This window comes from Aotus nancymaae, unplaced genomic scaffold (assembly GCF_030222135.1).
Source record: "Aotus nancymaae isolate 86718 unplaced genomic scaffold, 86718_ANA_hifiasm-v0.15.2.pri h1tg000014l, whole genome shotgun sequence".
In the NCBI taxonomy this organism is placed as follows: Eukaryota; Metazoa; Chordata; class Mammalia; order Primates; family Aotidae; genus Aotus; species Aotus nancymaae.
In genome coordinates this window covers 124,093,551-124,116,734 of record NW_026988425.1, presented here as the reverse complement: position 1 = coordinate 124,116,734, position 23,184 = coordinate 124,093,551, and the positions used below count along the sequence as shown (strand labels likewise).

Sequence of the window (23,184 nt, the reverse complement as noted above, 5' to 3'; positions counted from 1 at the left end):
TGGGGATGGCCTCCTAGAAAAAACTGTGGATTTCCAGGAATCAGGTCTCGATGAATAAATTGGTCGATGACTGATTTTTTTGTTCTCACATCTCTAATTTTTCTGGACTTAGAAGTTTTTATAACACCCCACTTCACCTGGCCATGTGACTTGTGGGCTTCCCTTTGTCATCCTTTGCCTAGGGCTCTGAGCAGGGCAGGGACAGCAAAGGGGTGCTCAGTTGTCACTTCCTACAGCACGGAGCTTCAAGGACTCCAGCCTAGGCCAAGAAGAATCTGTTCTACACTGTTTCTAGAAAAGAAGGTGATTTGGCCACCATATTCCTGAAGATTGAAAATACCAAGCCTTGCCTGGGTTGGAAATCTCAAAGGCAGAGTCTGGGATATCTTAGTTCAATTTTCCAATGTCTCTTGGTCAGGGCTTGGCACAATGCAGACCCTCATTGCATGATTGCTGAAATGAACTTAACCATAATTACTCTGGTAGGACGCAGCAGAGTCCTTCAAAATATGTAAGAGTCCCTGACTGTAGAAATGCATCAGGGAAGCAAATTAGAAACCCTGAAATAGCTAATTTGAAATTCTCCAATCTTCTCATAACCAATGCTAGCAGATTTTATCTGAAGCCCTTCAAAGCTGAGGCCAACAGCACTTCTCCTACTTGCCTTTAGTTAATGCAGATTGACTAATTCCCATCACAAACCAACGGACAGCTGGTGAAACAGGCTCAGAGGGTGATCCGTGATGGCCTGTTGGGCGTAAAATTGGGAAGCAGGCAAATGTGCCTCCACTCCCATTTCCTTCCCACTCCAGAATCCCAACTTCCTGGAATCCTCCTACCACCTCCTGCCTCCCAGAGCCATCCCTGCACGCTCTGCCACCAAAAGTTAACTGGTGCCCACTGTGTTCTTGAAGAGTCCTATTAACTGATAGAGACAGACAGAGGACTCTGGGGACAGGTCATTAACTGATAGGCTACTAGTGGTCCATGTGGCTGCCTCCAAGATCTGTGGTTTATTCCCGCCATTGAAGACAGAAATGTCAACAAGAGCAGCATACCACATTTGTATGCTACTTAACGTTCACAAAATTATTTGATAGCCAAACACATGTTCTGATATTTTTACACCTGCAGGAGGTAAGGGAGGCACTGTAATTGTTCACTTTTTACAGATGTCTGTCTAAGGCTTCTGGTGATTTGGTGATTGGCCCAGTGCCATAAGGGAGAGGCCAGGAATCGAACTGCAATTTCCCTGGCTGGTCCAGATCCCCTTTCATTGTCTCATTCTTCAGGGACAGCTATCAGGGTGGGAATTTCAGACCATGGGCTAAAACAGCCAGGGAGGTATTTTTCCAGCAAGGAATATCTTCCAGTATTTCTCAGCGCTCACCTTGAGGTAGACCCAACATCAGGAGGGTGGGTTATTCAGGAGTTTAACCATGTCTGGGTCAGAAATTTCCCGATTTTGAGATTCTCATTTTCCCTGTGAGGCCACAATATGTGACAGAATGCAAGAATAAAAATCGGGCTGGGCGCAGTGGCTCACACTTGTAATCCTAGCATTTTGGGAGGCCGAGGCAGGTGGATCACTTGAGCCCAGGTGTTTGAGACCAGCCTGGGCAACATGGCGAGACTTCATCTCTACCAAAAATACAAAAATTAGCTGGGTGTGGTGGCATGCGCCTGTAGTCCCAGCTACTTAGGAGGCTGAGGTGGAAGGATTGCCTGAACTGGGGGAGGTTGACGCTGCAGTGAGCCATGTTTGTGCCACTGCATTCCAGCTTGGGGGACAGAGTGAGACCCTGTTTCAGGAAAAAAAAAAAAAAGAAAAGAAAATTCTTATCATGTGCCTGAATTCCTTCCAGCCAGACGTAGCATGCCCCAAGTCATAATGTTTTTACACTTCCCCATACTTCAGGAGTTAAACGAGCGGGCCGTCGGTACAGGGCACAGGTGCTACTGGTGAATGTGGTTTGTGTTGCAGGACTGGGGCAGGGCGTGCCCCTCGTGGGCCTCGTGGTGGAGGGGGGCCCTAACGTGGCGTCCATCGTCTTGGAATACCTGCGAGAAGACCCTCCCGTCCCCGTGGTGATTTGCGATGGCAGCGGACGCGCCTCGGACATCCTGTCCTTTGCGCACAAGTACTGTGAAGAAGGCGGGTAGGATTTCTGAGCGTGAGGAAGGGCGGGTGCGTGACTGCCTCTTTGTTGGGCCAAGGAGAAAATCTGAAGTGGTCTGCTTGGACATTCCATGTTTAAATCAGGAAGATTTGCTAGCTCTCCTCTCCCCATTTTCTGAGGTCAGCATCCAGGGGAACTCTCAGGAGCAGGGTGTTCCCGACGGAATGCTCTCTCCCTTGCTTCCAACTCCATTTTCCCTTAGAAAGTTCGCAACGAAGCTGGAATTTAGGACGAGTGAGAATACGGAGACAGCAAAGTCTCAAATCAAAGACAGAGAGATGTCTGACTTATTCGTATATAGATTTAACTTGCCTTGTTTTGTTCTCTTGCATTTTCTTTGAACAGGATAATAAATGAGTCCCTCAAGGAGCAGCTTCTAGTTACCATTCAGAAAACATTTAATTACAATAAGGCACAATCGCATCAGCTGTTTGCAATTATAATGGAGTGCATGAAGAAAAAAGAACTCGTAAGTGTCTTGCATTTATTTCCAAAAAGCTCTGTGGAGAGAATTACGTTTCATTTTCTAATTCTGCCCATGTGTGCATGACAGGGTTATTCATATTTTAGTCTGGCCTTTTCTGAGAGGCAGTACAAATGTATACCAAATTGGCAGCTGTGTGCACATGACAGCAGCTGAACACGCCCACGCAGGGGAGGGCCCCTGGCGCTTTCGAACATTAGCAAATGGGACGTGACACCACACAACATCCTCCAAGGCTCACATTACTCAGATTGATAGTTTTGGGGGAAAGGACCGCAGAGCACCCTGTCAGACGTGCTTACAAAGTTATGTTATTTTATTTTCCAAATGCAATAATAATTTCCTACTCCTTCCCTCTTCAGTGGTATATTTTTTCATTATTATAAAATATTAAAAACATTAATTTCTTTTATTTATTTATTTATATTTATTTATTTTTTAATAAAGACGGGGTTTTACCATGTTGGTCGGGCTGGTCTTGAACTCCCAATCTCAGGTGATCGCCCGCCTTGGCCTCCAAAGTGCTTGGATTACAGGTGTGAGCCACCACGCCTGGCCCTTCAGTGGTATTTATAAGAAAAAGGCACTCCTGTGCACATAAGACAGCCTCTTTAAAATTCTAAACACACATATTTCCTACAAATATCTCCTGTCTGATTAGATATGACTTTACATCTCCCGTGGCAACTGAGATTTTGGAGTGTAGCTCCTCTCCTCTCGAATGGATGGGGAAAGTAATAAAATCAGCACACAGGCAGGGACCCCAGAGCAATACTGTAACTTCGGGAAATCAGCCAGGCATGGTGGTTCATGCCTGTAATCCCAACACTTTGGGAGGCTGAGGCAGGCAGATCACCTGAGGTCAGGAGTTTGAGACCAGCCTGGCCAACACGGCAAAACGCCATCTCTACTAAAAAATACCAAAAGAATTAGCCAGGCATGGTGGCATATGCCTGTAATCCCAGCTACTCAGGAGGCTGAGGCAGGAGAATTGCTTGAACCTAGAAGGCAGAGGTTGTGGTGAGCAAAGATTGCGCCATTGCACTCCAGCCTGGGCAACAAGAGCGAAACTCTATCAAAAAAAAAAAAAAAGAAAAGAAATCACCAGCACTTGGTTTGAAACTGTTCAGCGCTCAGGATCATTTTATTATGTGTCAGTCTCTCTGGTCATTTTGTAACAACACCCCATGTCTCCCTCTTGTTTTCAACTTGGCTTTACCTCATTCTTTTCACATTTTCAGGTCACTGTATTCAGAATGGGTTCTGAGGGCCAGCAGGACATCGAGATGGCGATTTTAACTGCCCTGCTGAAAGGTGAGCTCTGGGAAATGGTGACTCTTGTGCCTTTGATGTTGGCCTGGCCGGTAATCCTTCCCCTCCCCACCTCCATGGACCATGTCTGCTGGTGCTAGGCCCTGAGCCAGGCCAGTTGGGCAATCTCAGCGTGAAGCCGTGCAGAATGACAAGGCTTACTGCAGGTTCCTGTGGGGCAGAGGGCTGTGGGTGCTTCTGGACCATGATGGGCTGAGGTCAGAACCGTTTCTATTTGTAACTGGTTCACTGAGGACTTCGGCTCTTACAGTGTAAACACGAGATGGGTTCATTTGCAGTCACTACATTCCACAGTGCTCTGTCCAATTTCCCCGTCTTGGCTCTAATGATAGGCTTCAAGCTGGCATTGATGGGCAGGGGGAGTCTGGCTCTGGATTTCACACTTCCTCCCTGCCTCTTGGTTAGCCTGGTGCCATGAGGGGACAGGGAGTACAGAAAGGAGAGGGGTCACTGTCAGGCTGGCTGCCATGCAGCACTGGGCTCATCTCTGTAGGGTAGGGGGGCTGCTTTTCTTGATGTCCCTTGGCCTGGCCTGGCAGTCCCAGGGTTCCACCCTTCATGGAGATGAGGGTCCCTGAGTCACTGGGTTCCTTTTCTGTCCCTCCCAAGGAGACCATGCATGAGAAGCTGGCATGAGAAGAAGCTGCCTCCACCTTCCTCCCGGGAAGCGATTTGAGTTTAGGGCCTTAGTGGTCATTCAGGGTGAAAGTAAAGGCAGCAATGCTTATTTCCAGGCCAGCAGCCCAGGGGATGCCTGTGCTCACTGCCCAGCACCCGCCAAACCCTGGTGGTCCAGGCGTGGAGTGAAAATCGTTCTGGTTTCTTGCCTTTCCAGGAACAAATGTATCTGCTCCAGATCAGCTGAGCTTGGCACTGGCTTGGAACCGCGTGGACATAGCACGAAGCCAGATCTTTGTCTTTGGGCCCCACTGGCCGGTGAAACTGTTTTTTTCAATTCATATCATTTTTCATGACTTTGTACAAGTGACATATTAGTATGTTTTCCCTTGTAACATGGAACTCGGGAAATATGTGGGGTTTCTGACGGTACGATGTGTAATCCATTAGGGTCATTAGAACATGTTACTGTTTAACTTCAAAGAACCAACAAGAAGTAAGAGCTGCTAACAGAAATTCCAGAGTCAAACCAGTACTCCTAAAGAAATTAATCACCAAATATGTTATCGTTGCTGGTGAAAGTGGGTTTTTACCTTTTTAAAGAAAAAGAAATAACATAGCTTATTAAAATTAAATGCAATGCTTCCATCCAGGGCATTGATTTTTCAAACTATGTTCTATGAAACCCTGGAGGCCTAGAGAAGTCTGTGTGGGGTGGGTGTGGGTGTGTATAGGGTGTCTGTGAGTGTGTGATATGTGGTGTGCCTATATGTGGTAGGATTACGTGTAGGTGAGTAATGTGTGTGGGTATGGGTGGTATAGTGTTTATGCGTGTATGTGTGTGTCATCAGCGATGAGCAGTGTGGGGGGTGTTGAGAAATACGTGTGTGACATGGAGATGAGCGTGTGTGTGTGCACATGTGTGTGTGCATGACATGGTGATGAGCACGTGTGTGTGTGCGTGTGTGCATGCACGTGTGTGTGTGACATGGGGATGAGCGTGTGCGCACATGTGTGTGACATGGGGATAAGCATGTGTTGTATGTGTGTGCGTGTGCGTGTGTGTGTGTGTGTGTGTGAACACACATAAGTCTGCATGATAAAGGACTCCAGGCCACCTAGTCTTCCTTCCATCAAAGCAGCTTCTTTGATCTATTTTATAGATTATGAGTCAGGATAAATTTGTGTTTGCAAAAAGGGTTGTGTTGCTTAGGAAAGGTATTAGGAATACCTAGAGGGTTTATGTTGGTTTTAAAAACCACATTTCTTGGCCAGGCGTGATAGCTTACACCTGTAAGGACTTTGGGAGGTCAAGACAGGAGGATTGCTTGAGGCCAGGAGTTCAAGACCAACCTGGTCAACAAAGCGAGACCCCATCTCTACAAAAAAATTAAAAAATTAGCCAGGCATGGGAGTGCATGCCTATAGTCCCAGCTACTCTGGAGGCTAAGGCAGGAGGATTGCTTGAGCCTAGGAATTTGAGGTTAGAGTGAGCTATGATTACACACTGCACTCCAGCCTGGGTGAGAGTGAGATTCCATCTCTAAAACATAAAAAACAATGCAAAATCATTTCTCAAAACATCCGTGGCATATTGCTGCACAATGCATTTTATTTAACTGCCTCTGCGTTTAGGTCTCCCAAAGCATTTAACTGCTGGAAGTTGCCTCAACACTTTGCCATACCGCGTTTTATCACTCTTTATTGATGGATCACGTGCAGATGGTTCCATCAATTCTCCACTTGGAAATAGAAGCAAGTGGATTGCTCACTCTGCTTCCACTGCTCCTGTTCCTCCTGCATTTGTTAGTTGCCTGTTTAATATATGTGTTTTTTTTGATGGAGTCTCACTCTGCTGCCCAGGCAGGAGTGCAGTGGTACAATCTCAACTCACTGCAGCCTCCGCCTCCGAGGTTCAAGTAATTCTTCTGCCTCAGCCTCCCAAGTAGCTGGGACTATAGGTGCCCACCATGCCCAGCTAACTTTTTTTGTATTTTTAGTGGAGACGAGGTTTCACCATGTTGGCCAGGCTGATCTCACACTTCTGATCTCAAGTTATCCGCCTGCCTTGGCCTCCCAAAGTGCTGGGATTACAGGCATGAGCCACCGCGTCCAGCCCTGTTTAATTCTTATATTGGTTCCCTTTATCATGGTGAAGAGTTTTTGGAACCATCTACTTGTGTTGTCCACTTCAGATTCCCACTTTGTTAAATGAGGAAATTCACTCTGTACTCCTCATTCCTCTCCTGACAAGTTCCATCTTCCTACCTTTCACATGCTACTTGATGTGGTGAACATGGACATATCATTCTTTAATCATTATTGAGGTTCTGCTTACATCTTGCTCTTTAATCATCATTCAGTTTTCATACTTGGTCTCTGTGTTGATTCTAAAACATGGAGAAACCAGCAGCTTTGACATCATTGGGATTACATGGAGATTGTTCACTGCTGCTCCGCAAAGTAGGATTGAACTCAAAGAGAAGAAAAGGTAGCCCTGGGTCACTTCTTTGGCTCACACAAAGGAAACTGTGACAGGCATCAAGGTTTCTGTCATTCATCAACTATTTAAAACTATGTGACATTTTAGTTTCCTTCATATTTAGACCATGACTTCTTTGAATAGATATTTGCTTTTCTCCACATTTCTAATTGATTCTCTTTCTTCTTCCAAACATTTGCCTTGGTGTCATCGCTGTATCTATTTTTTAAAAGTATTTTTACTGTATCTTTAGTTTGTTCCAAACAAATAGATGTAAAGTTTGGTACACGCCTACATGCACTTGCCACTGCTGATGTTGAGGCTTATCTTAGTCTGTTTTCTCACTGCTATAAAGAATAGCAGTATTCTGAGACTGAGTAATTTATAAAGAAAGGAGATTTAATTGACTCCCAGCTCCAAATGGCTGGAGAGGCCTCAGAACACTTACAGCCATGGGGGAGGGCAAAGGAGAAGCAAAGACAAATCTTACATGGCAGCAGGCGAGATAGAAAAAAGAGCACACGGGGCTGCCAAACACTTTCAAAGCCATCAGTTCTCATGAGAACTCTTTGACCAGCAAGAGAACAGCATGGGGGAACTGCCCTCATGATCCCATCACCTCCCACCAGGTCCCACCCTGGACACCTGGGGCTTACAATTGGAGATGAGATTTGGGTGGGACGCAGGGTTCTTGTCAGCAACGTGGATATATCAAGCATGACTGTGGCAAAGGCCACGTTAGCGCAGAGCGAGGGCAAAATTACTGCACTCTTTCCAAACTGAGGCCATGTAGATATTACTTTAAAATGCCATTTTGTACTCTTATTTGCATGCACATAGTTTATATTTAAAATATGTTTTGTACTTTAAGTTCAGGGGTACAAGTTCATGTTTGTTATGTAGGTAAACTTGTGTCATGGAGGTTTGTTGTACAGATGATTTCATCACTCAGGTATTAAGCCTAGTACCTGCTAGTTGTTTTTCCTGGTCCTCTCCTCCTCTCACCCTCCTCCCTCTAAAAGGCCCTAGTGTCTGTTATTCTCCTCTCTGTTCCCATGTGTTCTCATCATTTAGCTCCCACTTCTAAGTGAGAATATGCAGTATTTGGTTTTCTGTTCCTGCCTTAGTTTGCAAGGATAATGGCCTCCAGCTCCATCCGTGTCCCTGCAAAGGATATAATCTTGTTATTTTTTATGGCTGCAGCCATATCTATTCTCTTGTTACTGGCCCATTTCTTCTTGAACTATCTCTCAGAGCCCCTTGAGTTCCTACCCCCATCTTCCCTGAATGCTCTCAATTCCTGCTGTACAGCTGTCTACATTAGACATCCCTTCATTGCACTCTGAGACTGGCCATTGCCTCCAAGACCCCATGTCTTCCTACCTCTCAGATTCTTTTTTCATTTTGCTAGAGTATATCTTCAAGTAACTTTTACATAAAAGCATATGGGAGGATTACTGTCTTAGTTTTGTGTTTCTGTAACGGAATACCATAGATGGGGTAATTGATAAGGAACAGAGATTTATTTCTTACAGTTCTGGAAACTGGAAAGTCCAAGATCAAGGGGCTGGTATCTTGTCAGGGCTTTCTTGCTGCATCATCCCGTGATGGGAGGTAAGAGGGTAAGAGAGCTCAAGAGAGTGAGAGAGGGCTGAACTCTTAAACAAATCTACTCTCAAAATCATGAACCCACTCCCTCTATAAAAGCATTAATCCATTCATGAGGACAGAATTCTTATAATCTAATCCATTTTAAAGGTCCCACCTCTCAACACTGTTGCACTGGGAATTCAGTTTCCAACACATGAACTTTGGGGGACACTTTCAAACCATATCAATCACTATTCTGTGTCTTTACACATCTGAAAAAAGTCTGCCTAACATGAGGCTGAAGATTGTCCTATGATTTTCATTCAATTATAGATGAACCATTGTTTTCTCTCTGCTCTTTGATTTTTTGGTGCTTGGAAATTTCACAAAAATATGTCTTCTGTTTCAAGCAAATGAAAAATAGAAGTGTATCGAGAATACAAACTCAAGCACCCATATTTTCACACATGTAGGCATTTAATTATTCTGGCTTTCAAAGGTCCCGTTATGCTGAAGACCTGAATCAGCTCTGTGAAATTTTCTTCTCTCTCTTTTTTGAGTATTTCTTTCTTTACTATCTCTTTTTCTTCATCTGGAATTTCTGTTAGTCAAGCAACTCTTGGTCCCCTCCTCCCAGATTGATCCTCCATTTTCAGTTTTTTGTTTCTCTATCATTTCGATGTATGTTTTTGGAAATTTCAACTTTTTCTTTAGCTTTTATACAATTTTTTAAGCTTTAGGTGCACATACTTTTTAAGAAACTGTTTTTGTTCCTTAACAGTTTCATTTTCTTAATAACCTATTTTCATCTCACAGATGCAATATCTAAGGATATGAATTAGATTTTTTCAAGTTCTCTTCTGTTCCCTAGATGATCTCTGTTTTCTCCCCGGTCAGCTGTTTCGTTGTTCATTTTGGGTTTTTCTGTTGTGCTGTTGATTTTCTCAAATGCTCTAGATCCTTGGCTGTCCATCACACTACAGAATGAGGGATAGAACTGCTTAATTAGTATGGAATCCCATTTTGCCAACAGGTTTTTCTCCTCCCTGGGAGGACTGCCCAGGAATTCTCTGATTAGAAAGGCGAGTGATGCCTGAACGTCTCTGCTTTGCTGAGGGCAGACTGGAGAGGGCTGATGGGCTCTGGGCCTCCCTAGTCTTTAGCAGACATCCTCCCAGTTTTTCCTAGAAGTGTAGCCCAGGAATGCAATTGCTTGCTCTGCACCCATGCACCACAGTGGCAGCCTGGAGCCCAGGACGGGATGAGTGGCCTCCTGCTCTGTAGACCATCTTCCAGTCACCATGCCTTCTGCCCACCACCTGCCCTCTTCTTTGTATCTTGGAAAATCTGGTCTCACCTCAACAGCAATCTCCACATTACACATTTTGGGCTTTGGCTTCCTCTCCATAGTTTTAACTGGTCCATCAGTGCTTCCAGAAATTTGTCAAAAACTCTCTGGCCTGCCTCTTCCCCCGAAATAGATTTTTCTTTTTTATAGTCCTCTGCTGTCATTTAAATAGTATTTGGGGAGGGAGGGAAAGCAGGAAACACATGCTCAGGCTGCAACCTGGAGCCAAAAGTCCTTCTCTGTCTCCCTACAATGGGATAAGGTCTCCAAAGTCTTCCTTTAATAGTTGAAGCACTCAAGAAACTGTGAGCCTCTGAATCTGTAGTCTATCTAGAATTCTTCATATAACAGAAAATATATGGTAGAGAGGACATAAGAATTCCAACACAGCAAATCAATCTTGGGTCTGATTTGTTATATATTGCTATTCAAAATTCTTCTATTTTTTTCTATTATTGAATGCAAAAATAAAAGCTTCGTAAGAGTATAATGGTGATTATCAGAAGCTAGGATGTGAGAGATTGGGAGATACTGGTTAAAAAGTATGAAGTTTCACTTAAGAAGGATAAATTCTGGAGACCTATTGTACAACATAGTGACTATAATGAATAATAATGTGTAGTACACTTGAAATTTGCTAAAAGAGTAGATTTTAAATGTTCTCATCACAAAAATGATGTTTGTGAGGCAATAGATATGTTAATTAGCTTGATATCGTCATTCCACAGTGTACACATATATTTAAGCATCACCTATACCATATATATATATATATAATTTGTCACTTTTTTTTTTTTTTGAGGCAGAGTTTCGTTCTTGTTACCCAGGCTGGAGTGCAATGGCGCGATCTCGGCTCACCGCAACCTCCGCCTCCTGGGTTCAGGCAATTCTCCTGCCTCAGCCTCCTGAGTAGCTGGGATTACAGGCACGCGCCACCATGCCCAGCTAATTTTTTGTATTTTTAGTAGAGACGGGATTTCACCATGTTGACCAGGATGGTCTCGATCTCTTGACCTCGTGATCCACCCACCTCGGCCTCCCAAAGTGCTGGGATTACAGGCATGAGCCACCGCGCCAGGCCCATCACTTGTTAATTAAAATAATTAATTAAAAGGTTTGCCAAAAAAAAAAAAATTCTTAAAACATGCTTTTAAATGTAATGAAGAGGCCAGGCACAGTGGCTCACTCCTGCAATCCAATCCCAGTACTTTGGGAGACTGAGGCAGGTGGACCACCTGAGGTCAGGAGTTTGAGACCAGCCTGGCCAACATGGAAAGAACCTATCTCTACTAAAAATACAAAAATTAGTTGGGTGTGGTGGCACATGCATGTAATCCCAACTACCTAGGAGGCTGAGGCAGGAGAATTGCTTGAACCCAGGAGGTAGAGTTGCAGTGAGCTGAGATCTTGCCACTACACTCCAGCCTAGGTGACAGAGCAAAATTCCATCTCAAAAAACAAACAAAAAACATAACAGAGAGAGAAAAGGAGAGGTGTTTGATATATACAAGTAACAAAAAGGCAATTTATTTATTTTTATTGAATCATGAAAACTTTGGATTAACAATTTTTTTTTTCTGAGGAAGTTCTCAAGATTTATCGTAAATGGAGCAAAGAATGCATAGAACAGGTGTTTCTCCAATGTGTTGAGGGCAAGGTGTGGGGGCTGGTAAGTGTATTGAAATCTGTAAGCGCACAAAGAGACTGGTAACAGCAAGTGCCTCGGAGGGAGAGGACATTAGGGTGGAGGGAAGCCCACTTTGTCACTATATAGCCTGCTATACTATTCAGATATTTGCCATGTCCCAGTGATTTTTTTCTTTTGAAATTTTTATATATATATATAAAATTGCACTTTAGGTTCTGGGGTACACGTGCAGAACGTGCAGGATTGTTGCATAGATACATACATAGCAATGTGGTTTGCTGCCTCCGTCCCCCTGTCACCTATATCTGGCATTTCTCCCCATGTTATACCTCCCCAACCTTCCTACCCCCCCGCTGTCCCTCCCCTGTTCCCCTGCAACAGACCAGTGTGTGATGCTCCCCTCCCTGTGTCCATGAGTTCTCATTGTTCAACACCCACCTATGAGTGAGAACATGCGGTGTTTGATTTTCTGTTCTTGTGTCAGTTTGCTGAGAATGATGGTTTCCAGATTCATCTATGTCCCTACAAAGGAGATGAACTCATCGTTTTTTATGGCTGCATAGACTGGACATTTTCATTGTCCAGTCTGTCGTCGATGGGCATTTGGGTTGGTTCCAGGTCTTTGCTATTGTAAACAGTGCTGCAATGAACATACATATGCATATGTCTTTATAATAGAATGATTTATAATCCTTTGGATAGATACCCAGTAATGGGATTGCTGGGTCAAATGGAATTTCTATTTCTAAGTCCTTGAGGAATTGCCACACTGTCTTCGGTTGAACCAATTTACACTCCCACCAACAGTGTAAAAGTGTTCCTTTTTCTCCACATCCTCTCCAGCATCTGTTGTCTCCAGATTTTTTAATGATTGCCATTCTGGCCATACTGCCCAAAGTAATTTACAGATTCAGCACTATCCCCATCAAGCTACCAATGACCTTCTTCACAGAACTGGAAAAAACCACCTTAAACTTCATATGGAACCAAAAGAGAGCCCGCATAGCCAAGTCAATTCTAAGCAAAAAGAACAAAGTGGGAGGCATCACACTACCGGACATCAAACTATTATTACAAGGCTACAGTAATCAAAACAGCATGGTACTGGTACCAAAACAGAGATACAGACCAATGGAACAGAACAGAGGCTTCGGAGGCAACACAACATATCTACAACCATCCGATCTTTGACAAACCTGACAAAAACAAGCAAAGGGGAAAGGATTCCCTGTTTAATAAGTGGTGTTGGGAAAACTGGCTAGCCATATGCAGAAAGCAGAAACTGGACCCCTTCCTGACACCTTACACTAAAATTAACTCCAGATGGATTAAAGACTTAAACATAAGACCTAACACCATAAAAACCCTAGAAGAAAACCTAGGCAAAACCATTCAGGACATAGGCGTAGGCAAGGACTTCATGACCAAAACACCAAAAGCATTGGCAACAAAAGCCAAAATAGACAAATGGGACCTAATCAAACTCCACAGCTTCTGCATGGCAAAAGAAACAGTCATTAGAGTGAATCAGCAACCAACAGAATGGGAAAAAATTTTTGCAGCCTACCCATCTGACAAAGGGCTGATATCCAGAATTTACAACGAACTAAAACAGATTTATAAGAAAAAAACAAACAAGCCCATTCAAAAATGGGCGAAGGATATGAACAGATACTTTACAAAAGAAGACATACATGAGGCCAACAAACATATGAAAAAATGCTCATCATCACTGGTCATTAGAAAAATGCAAATCAAAACTACATTGAGATACCATCTCACGCCAGTTAGAACGGCAATCATTAAAAAATCTGGAGACAACAGATGCTGGAGAGGATGTGGAGAAATAGGAACACTTTTACATTGTTGGTGGGAATGTAAATTAGTTCAACCATTGTGGAAGACAGTGTGGAGATTCCTCAAGGACCTAGAAATAGAAATTCCATTTGATCCAGCAATCCCATTACTGGGTATATATCCAAAGGATTATAAATCGTTCTACTATAAGGACACATGCACACGAATGTTCATTGCAACACAGTTTACAATAGCAAAGACCTGGAACCAACCCAAATGCCCATCGATGATAGACTGGACAGGAAAAATGTGGCACATATACACCATGGAATATTATGCAGCCATCAAAAACAATGAGTTCGCGTCCTTTGTAGAGACATGGATGAACCTGGAAACCATCATTCTCAGCAAACTGACACAAGAACACAAAATCAAACACCACATGTTCTCACTCATTGGTGGGTGTTGAACAATGAGAACACATGGGCACAGGGAGGGGAGCACTATACACTGGGGTCTGTTGGAGGGGAATGGGGGGACAGCGGGGGGTGGGGAGTTGGGGAGAGAGAACATAGGGAGAAATACCACATATAGCTGAAGGGAAGGAAGGCAGCAAATCACACTGCCACGTATGCACCTATGCAACAATCTTGCATGTTCTTCACATGTACCCCAAAACCTAAAATGCAATAAAAAAATTAATTAATTAATTAAATAAAAATAATAATAATAAATAAATAAATTTTTTTTTAAGTGATTGCCATTCTAACTGGTGTGAGATGGTGTCTCAATGTGATTTTGATTTGCATTTCTCTAATGACCAATGATGATGAGCATTTTTTCATATGTTTGTTGGCCTCATATATGTCTTCTTTTCAAAAGTCTGTTCATGTCCTCTGCCCACTTTTGAATGGGTTGGTTGGTTGGTTTCTTGTTAATCTGTTTTAGTTCTTTGTAGATTCTGAATATTAGCCCTTTGTCAGATGGGTAGATTGCAAAAGTTTTTTCCCATTCTGTTGGTTGCTGATTCACTCTAATGATTGTTTCTTTTGCTGTATAGAAGTTCTGGAGTTTAATTCGATCCCATTTGTCTATTTTGGCTTTTGTCGCCAATGCTTTTGGTGTTTTAGTCATGTAGTCCTTGCCTATGCCTATGTCCTGAATGGTTTTGCCTAGGCTTTCTTCTAGGGTTTTTATGGTGTTAGGTCTTATGTTTAAGTCTTTAATCCATCTGGAGTTAATTTTAGTGTAAGGTGTAGGTGTAGGGGTCCAGTTTCTGCTTTCTCCACATGGCTAGCTAGCCAGTTTTCTCAACACCATTTATTAAACAGGGAATCCTTTCCCCATTACTTGTTTTTGTCAGGCTTGTCAAAGATCAAATGGTTGCAGATGTGTGGTGTTGCCTCCAAAGCCTCTGTTCTGTTCCATTGGTCTGTATCTCTGTTTTGGTACCAGTACCATGCTGTTTTGATTACTGTAGCCTTGTAGTATAGTTTGAAGTCAGGTAGCATGATGCCTCCAGCTTTGTTCATTTTGCTTAGAATTGTCTTGGCTATGGAGGCTCTCTTTTGGTTCCATATGAAGTTTAAGGTGGTTTTTTCCAGTTCTGTGAAGAGGGTCATGGGTAGCTTGATGGGGATAGCGTTGAATCTATAAATTACTTTGGGCAGCATGGCCATTTTCACAATATTGATTCTTCCTAACCATGAGCATGGAATGTTTTTCCATCTGTTTGTATCTTCTCTTACTTCCTTGAGCAGTGGTTTGTAGTTCTCCTTGAAGAGGTCCTTTATCATTTGTTAGTTGTATTCCTAGATATTTTATTCTCTTTGTAGCAATTGTGAATGGCAGTTCGTTCTTGATTTGCCTCTCTTTTAGTCTGTTGTTGATGTATAGGAATGCTTGTGATTTCTGCACATTGATTTTGTATCCTGAGACTTTGCTGAAGTTGCTTATCAGTTTAAGGAGATTTTGGGCTGAGACGATGGGGTCTTCTAAATATACAATCATGTCGTCCACAAATAGAGACAATTTTACTTTCTCCTTTCCTAGTTGAATATCTTTTCTTTCTTTTCCTTGCCTGATTGCTCTGGCTAGAACTTCCAATACTGTACTGAATAGGAGTGGTGAGAGAGGGCATACTTGTCTAGTGCCAGATTTCAAAGGGAATGCTTCCAGTTTTTGCCCATTCAGTATGATATTGGCTGTTGGTTTGTCATAAATAGTTTTTGTTATTTTGAGATACGTTCCATCAATACCTAGTTTATTGAGAGTTTTTAGCATAAAGGGCTGTTGAATTTTGTTGAAGGCCTTCTCTGCATCTATTGAGATAATCATGTGGTTTTTGTCTTTGGTTCTGTTTATGTGGTGGATTACATTTATAGACTTGCATATGTTGAACCAGTCTTGCATCCCTGGGATGAATCCTACTTGATCATGGTGGATAAGCTTTTTGATGTGCTGTTGCAATCGGTTTGCCTGTATTTTATTGAATATTTTTACATCTGTGTTCATCATGGATATTGGCCTGAAGTTTTCTTTTCTTGTTGAGTCTCTGCCGGGTTTTGGTATCAGGATGATGTTGGTATCATAAAACGATTTGGGAAGGATTCCCTCTTTTTGGATTGTTTGGAATAGTTTCAGAAGGAGTGGTACCAGCTCCTCTGGTAGAATTCAGCTGTGAACCCAACTGGACCTGGACTTTTTTTTGGTTGGAGGCTATTAATTGCTGCCTCAACTTCAGCCCTTGTTATTGGTCTATTAAGGGTTTCAACTTCTTCCTGGTTTAGGCTTGGGAGGGTGCAAGTGTCCAGGAATTTATCCATTTCTTTCAGGTGTATTGGTTTATGTGCATAGAGTCATTTGTAGTAATGTCTGATGGTAGTTTGCATTTCTGTGGAATCGGTGGTGATATCCCCTTTATCATTTTTTTATTGCATCTGTTTGATTCTTCTCTCTTTTCTTTTTTATTAATCTGGCTAGTGGTCTGTCTATTTTGTTGATCTTTTCAAAAACCAGCTCCTGGATTTATTGATTTTTTGAAGGGTTTTTTTGTGTCTCTGTCTCCTTCAGTTCTGCTCTGATCTTAGTTATTTCTTGTCTTCTGCTAGCTTTTGACTTTTTTTGATCTTGCTCCTCTAGCTCTTTCAATTTTGATGATCGAGTGTCAATTTTAGATCTTTCCTTGCTTCTCACATGTGCATTTATTGCCATAAATTTCCCTCTAGACACTGCTTTAAATGTGTCTCAGAGATTCTGGTATGTTGTGTCTTCGTTCTCATTGGTTTCGAAGAACATTTTTATTTCTACTTTCATTTCATTGTTTATCCAGTTAACATTCAAGAGCCAGTTGTTCAGTTTCCATGAGGTTGTGTGGTTCTGAGTTAGTTTCTTAATCCTGAGTTCTAATTTGATTGCACTGTGGTCTGAGAGACTGTTTGTTATGATTTCTGTTCTTTTGCATTTGCTGAGGAGTGATTTACTTCCAATTATATAGTCAATTTTAGGGTAGGTGTGCTGTGGTGCTGAGAAGAATGTATATTCTGTGGATTTGGGGTAGAGAGTTCTGTAGATGTCTATTAGGATTGCTTGGTTCAGATCTGAGTTCAAGTCCTGGATATCCTTGTTAATTTTCTGTCTCGTTGATCTGTCTAATATTGACAGTGGAGTATTAAAGTCTACCACTATTACTGTGTGGGAGTCTAAGTCTCTTTATAAGTCATTAAGAACTTGTCTTATGTATCTGGGTGCTCCTGTGTTGGGTGCGTATATATTTAGGATCGTTAGCTCTTCTTGTTGCATTGATCCTTTTACCATTATGTAATGCCCTTCTTTGTCTCTCTTGATCTTTGTTGTTTTAAAGTGTATTTTATCAGAGACTAGGATTGCAACTCCTGCTTTTCTTTTTCCTCTCTCCATTTGCTTGATAAACCTTCCTCCATCCCTGTATTTTGAGCCTATATGTGTCCTTGCACATGAGATGGGTTTCCTGGATACAGCACACCAATGGGTCTTGATTTTTTATCCAATTTGCCAGTCTATGTCTTTTGATTGGGGCATTTAACCCATTTACATTTGAGGTTAGTATTGTTATGTGTGAATTTGATCCTGCCATTTTGATGCTAGCTGGTTGTTTTCCCCATTAGTTGATGCAATTTATTCATTGTGTTGATGCTCTTTACCATTTGGTACGTTTTTGGAGTGGCTGGTACTGGTTGTTCCTTTCTATATTTAGTGCTTCTTTCAGGAGCTCTTGTAAGGCAGGTCTCGTGGTGACAAAATCTCTCAGCAACTGCTTGTTCATAAAGGATTTTATTTCTTCTTTGCTTATAAAGCTTAGTTTGGCTGGATATGAAATTCTAGATTGAAAATTGTTTTCTTTAAGGATGTTGAATATTGGCCCCCGCTCTCTTCTGGCTTGTAGGGTTTCTGCCAAGAGATCTACTGTGAGTCTGATGGCCTTCCGTTTGTGGGTAACCCAACTTTTCTCTCTGGCTGCCCTTAGCATTTTCTCCTTCATTTCAACCCTGGTGAATCTGACGATTATGTGCCTTGGGATTGCTCTTCTTGAGGAGTATCTTTGTGGTGTTCTCTATATTTCCTGGACTTGAATGTTGGCCTGCCTTGCTAGGTTGGGGAAGTTCTCCTGATTAATATCCTGAAGAGTGTTTTCCAGCTTGGATTCATTCTCTCTGTCACATTCAGGTACACCTATCAAACGTAGATTATGTCTTTTCACATTATCCCATATTTCTTGGAGGCTTTGTTTATTTCTTTTCACTCTTTTTTCTCTAATCTTGCCTTCTCATTTTATTTCATTGAATTGATCTTCCATCTCTGATATCCTTTCTTCTGCTTGGTTGATTCAGCTAATGAAACTTGTGTATGCTTCTTGAAGTTCTCGTGTTGTGTTTTTCAGCTCCATCAAGTCATTTATATTCTCTAAGCTGTTTAATCTCATTAGCATTTCATCAAACCTTTTTTCAAGGTTCTTAGTTTCTTTGCATTGGGTTAGAACATGTTCTTTTAGCTCAGAGAAGTTTGTTATTACCCACCTTCTGAAGCCCATTTCTGTCAATTCATCAGACTCATTCTCCATCCAGCTTTGTTCCCTTGCTGGTGAGGAGTTGTGATCCCTTGGAGGAGGAGAGGCATTCTGGTTTTGACTGTTTTCATCCTTTCTGCGCTGGTTTCTTCCCATCTTTGTGGTTTATCTACCTGTAGTCTTTGTAGTTGGTGACTTTCAGATGGGGTCTGCGATTGAATGTCCTTTTTGTTGATGTTGAAGTTATTTATTTCTGTTTTTTAGTTTTCCTTCTAACAGTCAGGCCCCTCTGCTGTAGGACTGCTGAGGTCCACTGCAGACACTGCTTGCCTGGGGATCACCTGCGGTGGCTGCAGAACAGTAAGGGTTGCTGCCACTTTCTTCTTCTGTTATCTTCGTCCCAGAAGGATACTCGCCAGATGTCAGCCTGAGCTCTCCTTTATGAGGTGTCTCTTTGGATATATAGGGGTCAGGGAGCTGTTTGAGGGACAGTCTGTCCCTTATAGGAGCTCAAGTGCTGTGCTGTGAGCTCTGTTGTTCCATTCAGATCTGCTGGGCAGGTACATTTAAGTCTGCTGCAGGGAAACTCATAACCACCTTTTCCCCAGGTACTCTGTCCTGGGAAGGTGGGGCTTTATTTATAAGTTCTTAATGTGCTACTGCGTTTTTTCATAGATGCCCTGCCCAGCAAGGAGGTAGCCTAGTCACAGTCTGCCAGCAGAGGTGTTTCTCAGCTGCTGTGTGCTCTGCCCAGCTGCTGTGTCAACTTCCTTATGGTTTTGTTTACAGAGGTATAGTTAGAACTGCCTCGGTAATGGTGGTCTGCCCCAGTAATGGTGAACTGCCTCTGTAACTGCGGACTGCCTCGGTAATGGCGGACTGCCTTGGTAATGGTGGACTGCCTCAGTAACGTTGGATGCCCTTCCCCCCACAGAGCTGGCCCATCCCGGGTCCAGCTGCGCTTGCTGCAAAACTCTCAATCTAGAGCATTTCAGATTGCTGGACTTTGTGGGGGTGGGACCTACTGAACCAGATCACCTGGCTCCCTGTTTCAGTCCCCTTTTATTCAGTTGAATGGGCAGCTGTCTCCCAGGCATTGCAGATAGCAGTTGAAATGGCCACCCAGATTTGTGTGAGTTTTTGTGCGGAGACATGCTGTGCCGGCTGAAACAGCTGTGCTGGAAACTCGTGGTGCTTTTCAGCCTGGGAATCTCCTGGTCTGTGGGCAGTAATAACTCATTTGGAAATGGCGGTGATCACTCAGCCTCTGTGTTGTTCTCCCTGGGAACTTCACTCCAGAGCTGTTCCTATTTGCCCATCTTGGATCCCCTCCTGGATTAACAATTTTTGAAGGAAAATCATCACCAACATTTACCTCAAGAGCTTTTTTGTCTTGCAAAATTGACACTCTATGCCCATCAAACAATAATTCCACATCCTGCCCTTCCCTGTGCCCTGGCAACCACCATTCTACTTTCTGTTGTCATGAATATGAATATTGTAAGTACCTCATATAAGTGAAATCATGTAGTATTTACCCTTATGTGGCTGGCTTATTTCGCTCAGAACAATGTCTCAAGGTACATCAGTGTTATAGCACGTGTCAGAATTTCCTTCCTTTTAAGGCTGAATAATAGTCCTTTGTATGGATAGACCACATTTTGCTTATCCAAGCATCCGTTAGTGGACACTTGGGTTGCTCCCATGTTTTAGAATAATGCTGCTATGAATGTAGGCATACACATACTTCTTCGAGACTTCCTTTCAGTTCTTTTGGGTATATGTCAAGAAGTGTATTGGTTGGATCATACAGTAATTCTATTTTTAATTTTTTGGGAATCATCAAACTCCTCCCATAGCAGTTGCACCATTTTACATTTCCACCCGCAGTGCACAGGGTTCCAGTTTGTTCACATTTTCATAAACATTTGTCATTTTCTGTTGTTTAGATAATAGCCATCTTGGCCGGGCGTAGTGACTCATACCTGTAATCCCAGCACTTTGGGAGGCTGAGGAGGGTGGATCACCTAAGGTCAGGAGTTCGAGACCAGCCTGACCAACATGGTATAACCCCATCTCTACTAAAAATACAAAAAAAATTAGCCGGGTGTGGTGGTGTGTGCCTGTAATTCCAGCTACTCAGAAGTCTGAGGCAAGAGAATCGCTTGAACCCAGGAAGTGGAGGTTGCAGTGAGCCAAGATCGCACCACTGCACTCCAGCCTGGGCACCAAGAGCAAAACTCCGTCTCAAAACAAAAAGAAAATAAAAAAGGTAATAGTCATCTTAATGGGTATGAGGTAGTATCTCAGATGGTTTTGATTTGTATTTCCCTAATGACTGAGCATTTTTTTGTGTGTTTATTGGCCATTTGTGTATCTTCTTTGGAGAAATGCCTATTCAAGTCTTTTACCTATTTTTGGTAAATAGGTAAAATAGGTTGGTTTTCTTGTTGTTGAATTTTGGAAGTTCTCTGTATATTCTGGATGTGAACCCCTTATCATATATGTGATTTGCAAATACATTTCTCCATTCCGTAGCTGCCTTTACTCTATTAATGGTATCTGTTGCTGCATAAAACTTTTAAATTTTCATGAAGTCCATCAAATTTGCTATTAATAATTTTTCCCTTTGTGCCTGTGCCTTTGGTGTCATATTCAAGAATTGAATTCCCAAATCCAATATAGTGACACTTTTGCCCTGTGTTTTCTTCTAAGCATTTTAATTTTTAAAATTTATTTATTTATTTATTTTTGAGACTGAGTTTCACTTTGGTCACATAGCCTGGAGTGCAACAGCACAATCTCAGCTCACTGCAACCTCCACCTCCCAGGTTCAGGCAATTCTCCTCTCTTAGCCTCCTGAGTAGCTGGGATTACAGGCACCCACTACCACGCCTGGCTAATTACTGTATTTTTAGTCAAGACAGGGTTTCACCATGTTGGCCAGAATGGTATCGAACTCCTGACCTCAGGTGATCCACCCACCTCGGCCTCCCAAAGTGCTGGGATTACAAGCAGACCCACCATGCCCAGCCGCATTTTGTATTAGTAGTTTTAGATTTTACATGCAGGTCTTTGTTCTATTTTGAGTTAGTATTTGTGTATGGTGTAAGGTAAAGGGCCCACTCCAGTCTTTTGCATGTGGATATCCATTTTTCCCAGCATCATTTGTTGAATGTGGTGTAACTCTGTCACTCAGGACCATAATGGTCTTATCTGCATGAGGAGTCAGCCAAGACAATTTTTCATCCATATCTGTATGTTGACCAGGAACTATATAAATGCACACCTCCACTGATGTAATTTCTGCCTAAACTGCACTTAAGGGTTTTAAGCAGGAGAGTTACTGGATTCTGTTTTTATACTTAAAGGTCACTCTGGACTTACTGTAGAAAATGCATCGCATGGGTGCCATGGTAGGTGTGCAGAGTCCTGTTAATAGGCTATGGAAATAATTCAGGTGAAAGAGGGTGCCTTGGACTAGAGCAGAGGCAGAGAAGAAGGCAAGCATCAGAGTATTAAGCAAAATTTCACATTAAACATGGCTGCTTATAGGAGTAGATGAATCATTGAGGGCATTGGAGGGGCTGAAATGTCAGCAGTGCTCCCCAGTTCTCTGGCTTCCACAACTGGCAAGCTGTGGTGCCATTTCCCTGATATAAGAGACCCTGGAAGAGGACTGGGTTGGGGGCAGTCCTGAGTGTGGTTTGGGACATAAGGAGCTGCAAGTCTTTGAGACATGCAAGCAGGGATGCTGAGCAGACAGCAGGAGCTCTGGGGAGAGAGGCGGACACAGCCAGAAAGGAGAAGTTATGCACGAGTCAGTGGTGACTGCTGGTGTGGCGTCAATGAGGTTGTCAAGGAAGAGAGTAGAGTGGAAGGGAAGGAGGCTGAGGACAGAGCCCAGAGGAACCTTGACATTTAAACCTGCACTGAGAAGCAGTGGCCAGACAGGGAAGAGGAAAGCTGGGAGCTTGTGGTGCCAAGAAGCCAAGGGAAGAGACTCTGGGAGGAAGCAGGCAGTGGAGTCAGATGCATTGAGAACCCTGCATGAAATGCCCACAAGGCAGGCACCGGCACAGTTCTCAGCAACCAAACGCAGAGCTCAGGACAGACAGGGAAGAAGCAGCAGGGCATGTGCAGGAGAGATGGGAGGGGAGGGAATGGAGGCTCCGCGGGTAGCCAACCCACCAGGAGCATTTGGTGGGAGGAGCGGGTGGGTCTGGCAACAGAGGACGCCAGCTGGAGGGTCCGGTTGTGTAGGTGCTGGCTCTGTCTGCACCAGGACACACTCCCACGTTCTCCACTGGACCAGGAGACAAGGCCACAGAGCCGGGCCCACTTCTGCTCTCTTTCCTGTTCTTTGGAGTAGAGCACACACTCCCCTTGATGACTGAGTCTATTGCCACATTGCATGCATCTCAGTGATATCCAGAGAGCTTCTTTACCCACTGATAAGCTCCGGTTTACGTTTATATCCAGGCAGGCATCCTCAGTTCTATCCATTGTCTCAGACCCCCTTCACAATCACTTTCTCCCATCATAAATGACTACGGGCACATCTCTTTGGTGCCTTCGATCTCTCCTTTCAGCACCCTTTCTTTCGTGCAAAAGCGCGCATCTATCAAAATGTCAGCCACTTTAAGTATGCAAAGCTGCTG

At 43.1% G+C, this 23,184-nt stretch overlaps 1 protein-coding gene across 3 annotated transcripts in view; it reads left to right on the top strand.

The window, feature by feature from the left end:
• The window catches only part of TRPM1 (transient receptor potential cation channel subfamily M member 1), a 155,172-nt gene that overhangs the window by 79,954 nt on the left and 52,034 nt on the right, over positions 1–23,184 (top strand). For all 3 annotated transcript variants that reach the window (XM_012472491.2, XM_012472492.3, XM_012472490.3), the window contains exons 7-10: positions 1,985–2,159; positions 2,526–2,649; positions 3,906–3,978; positions 4,832–4,932. In XM_012472491.2, the coding sequence (XP_012327914.1) occupies positions 1,985–2,159; positions 2,526–2,649; positions 3,906–3,978; positions 4,832–4,932 (473 nt within the window). The remainder of the gene's footprint in view (positions 1–1,984; positions 2,160–2,525; positions 2,650–3,905; positions 3,979–4,831; positions 4,933–23,184) is intronic.